This window comes from Enhydra lutris, unplaced genomic scaffold (assembly GCF_002288905.1).
Source record: "Enhydra lutris kenyoni isolate GAN:26980312 unplaced genomic scaffold, ASM228890v2 scaffoldscaffold4, whole genome shotgun sequence".
Lineage (NCBI taxonomy): Eukaryota > Metazoa > Chordata > Mammalia > Carnivora > Mustelidae > Enhydra > Enhydra lutris.
Window position 1 is genome coordinate 738,382 of NW_019154088.1, and position 7,126 is coordinate 745,507.

The window sequence follows — 7,126 nt, forward strand, 5'->3', positions numbered from 1 at the left end:
ATGGCATTAAAAGTATAGATTGCTCTAGGCAGTATAGACATTTTTTTAAAAGATTTTATTTATTTATTTGACAGACAGATCACAAGTAGGCAGAGAGGCAGGCAGAGAGAGAGAGGGAAGCAGGCTCCCCACTGAGCAGAGAACCTGATGTGGAGCTGGATCCCAGGACCCTGAGATCACGACCTGAGCCAAAGGCAGAGGGTTTAACCCACTGAGCCACCCATGCACCCCCAGTATAGACATTTTAACAATGTTTATTCTTCTGATCCAAGAGCATGGAATGGTCTTCCATCTTTTTGTGTCTTCAATTTCTTTCATGAGTGTTTTGTAGTTCCTTGAGTACAGATCCTTTGCTTCTTTGGTTAGGTTTATTCCCAGGTATCTTATGGTTCTTGGTGCTATAGTAAATGGAATCGGTTCTCTAATTTCCCTTTTTGTATTTTCATTGTTAGTGTATAAGAAAGCGACTGATTTCTGTACATTGACTTTGTATCCTGCCACGTTACTGAATTGCTGTATGAGTTCTAGTAGTTTGGGGGTGGAGTCTTTTGAGTTTTCCGTATAAAGAATCATGTCATCTGTGAAGAGAGAGAGTTTCACTTCTTCATTGTGAATTTGGATACCTTTTATTTCTCTTTGTTGTCTGATTGCTGTTGCTAGGACTTCTAATACTATGTTGAACAAGAGTGGTGAAAGTGGGCATCCTTGTCGTGTTCCTGATCTCAAAGGGAAGGCTGCAAGCTTTTTCCCATTGAGGATGATATTTGCTGTGGGTCTTTCATAGATAGATTTTATGAAGTTCAGGAATGCTCCCTCTATCCCTATACATTGAAGCGTTTTAATCAGAAACAGATGCTGGATTTTGTCAAATGCTTTTTCTGCATCAATTGAGAGGACCATGTGGTTCTTCTCTCTTCTCATATTAATTTGTTCTATCACATTGATTGATTTGCGAATGTTGAACCATCCCTGTAGCCCAGGAATGAATCCCACCTGGTCATGGTGGATAATCTTTTTAATGTGCTGTTGGATTCTGTTTGCTAAGATCTTGTTATTTATTTATTTTTTAGATTTTGTATTTTTTTTTTCAGTGTTCCAAAATTCATTGTTTATACACCACATCCAGTGCTCCAGGGAATATGTGCCCTCCATAATACCCACCACCATGCTTTCTTTTTTCAGCATTCCTCTGGCTGTTGGGGGTCTTTTTTGGTTCCATATAAATTTTAGGATTATTTGTTCCATTTCTTTGAAAAAAATTGATGGTATTTTGATAGGGATTGCATTAAATGTGTAGATTGCTTTAGGTAGCATAGACATTTTCACACTATTTGTTTTTCCAATCCATGAGCATGTAATGTTTTTCCATTTCTTTATGTCTTCCTCAATTTCTTTCATGAGTATTCTATAGTTTCCTGACTACAGATTCTTTGCCTCTTTGGTCAGGTTTATTCCTAGGTGCCACTTCCAGTTGGCGACAGGAGAAGAATTAGGCACAAAGAAGTCAGCTGCAAGAGATTGGGAGCAGGGGACAACAGTCGAAAAGACTGTTGCCATGAGCAACTCCAGTCTCACTTTTATGAGATAGAAACAATAGCCAACAGAAGGACTAATGAAAATCAATTGTTAGTCACCTGTCTTGCGGACAAGCAAGAAGGAGGACAAAGTTTATAGTTAACCAAGCACATTCAAAGGAGTCATCTAAAAAACAACTGGGCACTTCTGAGAAGAGAAAGGAGTGATAACGGAAAAGGGAAGCAGGCAGTATTTCGTTCCACCCTGAGCTGACCAGGCATTCCTGGGTGCTCGGCTTCCCTGAAGCAGGCGGTGTTCCCCCCGGGCTGGCCGGGCATTCCCAGCTGCCCAGCTTCTGTGAAGGGGTGGCCTTCCGTCCTGAGCGAGCCAGGCATCCCCAGCTGCCCAGCTTCACGGTATATTGTCCTTCTCCCCAAAGACCTGTTGCCAATATATGTTTTTCTTAAGGCCATATCTAAATGTGCTTGGCAACTAGTAAAATCCTCCAGGGGTTATAGTTTAAGTAACAAATTGTTCTGAGGGGCAGTAGCACCTAGGTGTCTTATGCTTTTGGGTGTAATTGTACAAGAGATTGACTCCTTAATTTCTCTTTCTTCTGTCTTGCTGTTGGTGTATAGAAATGCAACTGATTTCTGTGCATTGATTTTATATCCTGACACTTTACTGAATTCCTGTACAAGTTCTAGCAGTTTTGGAGTGGAGTCTTTTGGGTTTTCCACATATAGTATCATATCATCTGCCAAGAGTGATAGTTTGACTTTTTCTTTGCTGATTCAGATGTCTTTAATTTCTTTTTGTCTGATTGCTGAGGTTAGGACTTCTAGTACTATTTTGAATAGCAGTGGTGATAATGGACATCCCTGCCATGTTCCTTACCTTAGCAGAAAAGCTTTGTTTTTCCCCATTGAGATAATATTTGATGTGTGTTTTTCATAGATATCTTTGATGATATTAAGGTATGTACCCTCTATGCCTACACTGTGAAGAATTTTGATCATGAAAGGATGTTGTACTTTGTCAAATGCTTTTTCAGCATCTATTGAGAGTATCATATGATTCTTGTTCTTTCTTTTTTTAATGTATTGTATCACATTGACTGGTTTGCAGTTGTTGAACCAACCTTGCCGCCCAGGAATATATCCTACTTGGCCATGGTCAATAATCTTTTTAATGTACTGTTGGATCCTATTGGCTAGTATTTTGGTGAGAATAGTTCATTCAGGGAACACAATTGAAGAGACCCTAATGAAGAGAATTTTTATAGAGGCACAGATAGAGTTAAGGTAATCCAGAATGGATATTGAGCCACTCAGAGCCTAGTAACACAGAGAAACTATTATTACCCGAGACCTCACAAGGTCAGAAGAGGAAATAGTGTTACAGAAGCCCCATAAGTGCGAGAGCAGTAAAGCAGGTATCATCTGAGAGAACCTATATTCCTAGAGAGATGTAGCCATTGTTAGAACCTAGTAGTGAACACAGAAGATATATACCATCCAGGCTGAGCCATAACATTCATAGGGCCCAGGGCAAAAATACAAGTGGACTCCCATATGCAATATGTCTAAATATTTAAAAGTAAAAATCAAACTAACAGTTTTCTGTAAAATATGTCCTATCCTTCTACATTTTCAGGTGTACTTTGTATGGACTTAGAAAACTAGGTTCAGAAGTAGAATTCTGAGATTCCTGAGAGTTTCATGCAGAACTGTGGTGCAGAGAGAGCTGAACTCTTACTCCAGGCCCTTTCTTTTGTGGCTCACTCCTTTCTCTTTCTACCCATGAATCAGTTTGACAATGTGAGAGGCCCTCATATACTCACATAGGAGGACACCTAGCTTGTATATCCAGGCTCTGTCCATACCCCTTCAAATAACCCTGTTGTCACCTCTGTGATCCAGGGATGTACACACAGACTGCCATTCAGATGATAGACTAAGGGAAAATGTTCACACAGTCCAGGGAAGTGGGCTTGGGGCCATTAGAGAAGGGAATTCCAGAGACCTGAGTACTCAGAGCTTGATCTAGAAAAGGAGAGGGTGAGGCCCTCTGTGGGAAATTTTGTTGGTCGCATGGTCAGTCACCATACTGTTAGGAAACAAAGTGAGCAGAGTGAGGCACTCTAAAGTATAGGAATAATGGGATCCATTTTCCTGGGTCTATGGGCTGTGTTGAAGCTAACTTCTCTCTCTTTCTACCCTCTGATCTCCTGATGGTGTCTCCCATTAGTTTTATTTAGCAGGAAGCCATACACAATGGAGCTTGTGGGGTGTAGTGCTTTTAGTGGACAAATAAGGAAGAGCACAAAGAGGAGGATCCAAAACTCCTTGGGGTGAGAGGAATCGGAGTGTTAGCATTTTGGACGTGTTAAAATGTTCATGTATCTGTGAAATGTAGAAAGGCCAGCAGTTAGTGAATGTTAATGGAATGACTTAGGGTTGTCATTTCTGTCATCCCATTTACATCAAGCTAGGTGTTGCAACAAGACTCTACTGCCTCTTTTGAGTGTTGTAGTAGGGAATGACATTTCACTCCCTAACATTTTCTATACTCATATATTCATATTTTATTGAGAGATAGTTAACATACAAGGTCATGTTTCAGTTATACAATGTAAAGGTCTGATATATGTGCATATTGGAAAATCATCACCACAGTAAGTCTAATTAAAATCACCACACATGATTACAAAATTTCTTTTCTCCCTCATTCTTAATTATACTACTATGACTAACTGGAATTATATGTTTATCTGGTTATTATTGGTCTCCCTCACTAGATTGTAAATTCCACAAATGCAGGGACTTTCTTTTCTACATTGATGTAGTTCATTAAATTTTTTAAAGATTAATATATTTGATTTTGAGAGGGTGTGTGAGTGGGAAGAGGGGCAGATGGAGAGAAGCAGAGTTCCAGCTGAGTTCAGAGCCTCACACAAGATTTGATCCCATGACCCCAAGATCATGACCTGAGCCAAAATCAAGAGTCAGACAATTTAACCGATTGAGCCACCCAGGCATCCCTCATTAAATGTTTTTAATTAATGAGTAAGCAATAAAGAATATAAATATAATAGTTCTGAAAAGAGTCTGGTTATAATTTTAATGCAGTTTATTTCCTCCCACAAATTCTCAGATGACAAAGTAATTCCCATTTGCTCTCTCCAGAACAAAGAAGTCTGAATGAAATGATGTCTGTGGACTCTTCGATCCTGGCTCCTTCATATGTTATGGAAGGCAGCCTCCTTTATAGATTATGCAAGGGACTCAGGAATTGTGGGAGAACTGTTCCTTAGTACCCAATTCTTGGAAAATTTGCCAGTAGAGATGACATCGTCATCATCATCATCATCAACATCAATAAAATTTTGTCTCTGGGATAACAAAGGGTACAGGGGGAAAATAAATCTTTTCCTTTCTTTCGTATCCAAGACACCCTCCATCCTCTTCCCAAGTGAAACCATTGTTAGGTTTCATATCTATCCTTTGAAAAGATATTCTATCCTTTAAAAAATATATAAATTTATAATTTTAAACAGAAATGACAGATTATATCATTTATTCACTTAACAAAGTAACTTGTAATGGTTCCATATCTGTACATCTAAACTCCCTCATTTTAAAAAAGTTTCATTTTCCATTGCATGGGCACATCATAAGTTACCTAAACAGGTCTCAATAAATGGGCACTTAAGTGGTTTCTAGTAATTTGCTATTACAACATTGCAACAATGAATATTCTTCTGCATGCATATTTTCACATATGTGTGCTTGTATGTGTAGACTAGGTATTTAGGAATGAGTGTAATTGCTGGGTTAATGGATAGCATGCATTTTAAAGTTTGTTAAATTGTTTGTGATTTGTTCTAAGTAGAAGTTGTACCAGTTTACATTTCTATCAGTAATATACATATTTCTCCCTGCTCAGATGAAAGACTATTTGATGGCTGCATATCTGAATGGCAAACATATTTTCTTATAGTTTATTATGTGGATAGAAAGAGCAGCTCTTTAAAAAATAAAAAAAAATTCTGTGCATTATAAAATTATGACCAGAGCAGGTCCCTCAAAATTTCCATTCTCCAGCTTCTTCATCTATAAAGTGAGGGAATTGGATAATGTCTCTAAGTCCTTTCGTGCTCTAATGATTCTAGGAAAAGTATGAACAGCCACAATGAAAAAGTTCAATAATAGGATGAACAATTCTCAGAGTGGTATTGGTTATTAATATTTTTTTCACCTGAAGAAGTATGAAGGTAGGCTAGTTACTCAAAGATTTTTTTTTACCAAAGTAAAAATTTTTATATTCCTAAAAATTTCTGCAGGGCATATTTCATATCTTTGTTCCTCAGACTGTAGATGACAGGATTAATGAGTGGGGTTCCTACAGAATAAAACAGGGTCACAAGCTTCTGCATCCCAGATTCATGTTCAGATGTTGGGCTCAGATACATGACCATCACTGAGCCATAGAACAATGAAACCACAGCCAGATGGGAGCCACAGGCAGAGAAAGCTTTTCTTCATCCAGCTGCTGAAGGGACCCTCCACACAGCTCTGAGGACCAGAGTATAGGATACTATGATGCAGAGGAAAGGAATAAATAAAAGCAAAGAACTTAAAATCATCCAAAAGAACTCCATTGTTGCGGCTCTGGCACAGGTGAGTGCTAATAGGGGACCTGGGTCACATAGGAAGTGGTCAATGATCCTGGACCCACAGAAGGACATTTGGGAAATAACAATGATAGGGACTGGGAACCAGAGGAAACCAAGTATCCAGCAGGTGACCACCAGATTGGTACAGAGACGTCTTGTCATAATGGTTGGATAGTGTAGAGGTTGGCAGATGGCAAGGTACTGATCAAATGCCATAATAGCCAAGAAAAAACATTCTGTAGATCCCAAGGAGAAGAAAAAGTAGAACTGGAGAAAGCACCCAGAGAAGGAGATGACCTTGGTGTCAGAGAGGAAGTTGGCCAACATGTTGGGGACAGTGGAAGTGACATAGCAGATCTCTAAGAAGGAGAAGTTGGCAAGCAAGATGTACATGGGAGTATGGAGTCTCTGATCCCAGCGCACGGCACAGATGATAGACCCATTGGCCATGAGGGTCAGGAGGTAGAGAAGGGTGAAGAGCAGAAAGAGGAGGATCTGCCCTTGCCTGGGGCAAGGGAACCCCAGGAGGATGAAGCCAGTGATGGTGCTGGAGTTGTTGAGGGTTTTGGAGATTTTCATGTATCTGGGAGCTATGAAAGAACCCATAATTACTGAATATTCCTGGAACAGTGGAGAGGTTTCATTTTCTTTGTCCAAAGAAGAAACTGAGATTAGTTTATTTATTCATTATGAATTTAATATTTATTGAATGTTTACTGTTGGCGAGGTATTTTTTCTAGATACTGGGGGTATAGCAGTGAACAAAATAGATTAAAAATCCCTATAGCCTTTAGCTTATCCCAGGTAGTAGAACGCAATGCAGGTTGACATTATTATGTGTAATTCTTTTTCTCTCCTCTTAAACTAAATATACTGGGTTAGCTCTCTTCTTGACAAATGTCTTTGTAAGAGTAGGCTGAGGTTATTGTTATG

The 7,126-nt window shown here is 39.2% G+C and overlaps 1 protein-coding gene across 1 annotated transcript; it reads right to left on the reverse strand.

The window, feature by feature from the left end:
• Nucleotides 1-5,836: 5,836 nt before the first annotated feature.
• On the reverse strand, nt 5,837-6,805 carry LOC111162480 (olfactory receptor 11G2-like). Its single transcript, XM_022526934.1, is given in 1 exon segment — nt 5,837-6,805. A coding segment is annotated over 1 exon segment (963 nt). The 5' UTR covers nt 6,800-6,805.
• Between the last annotated feature and the right edge of the window lie 321 nt (nt 6,806-7,126).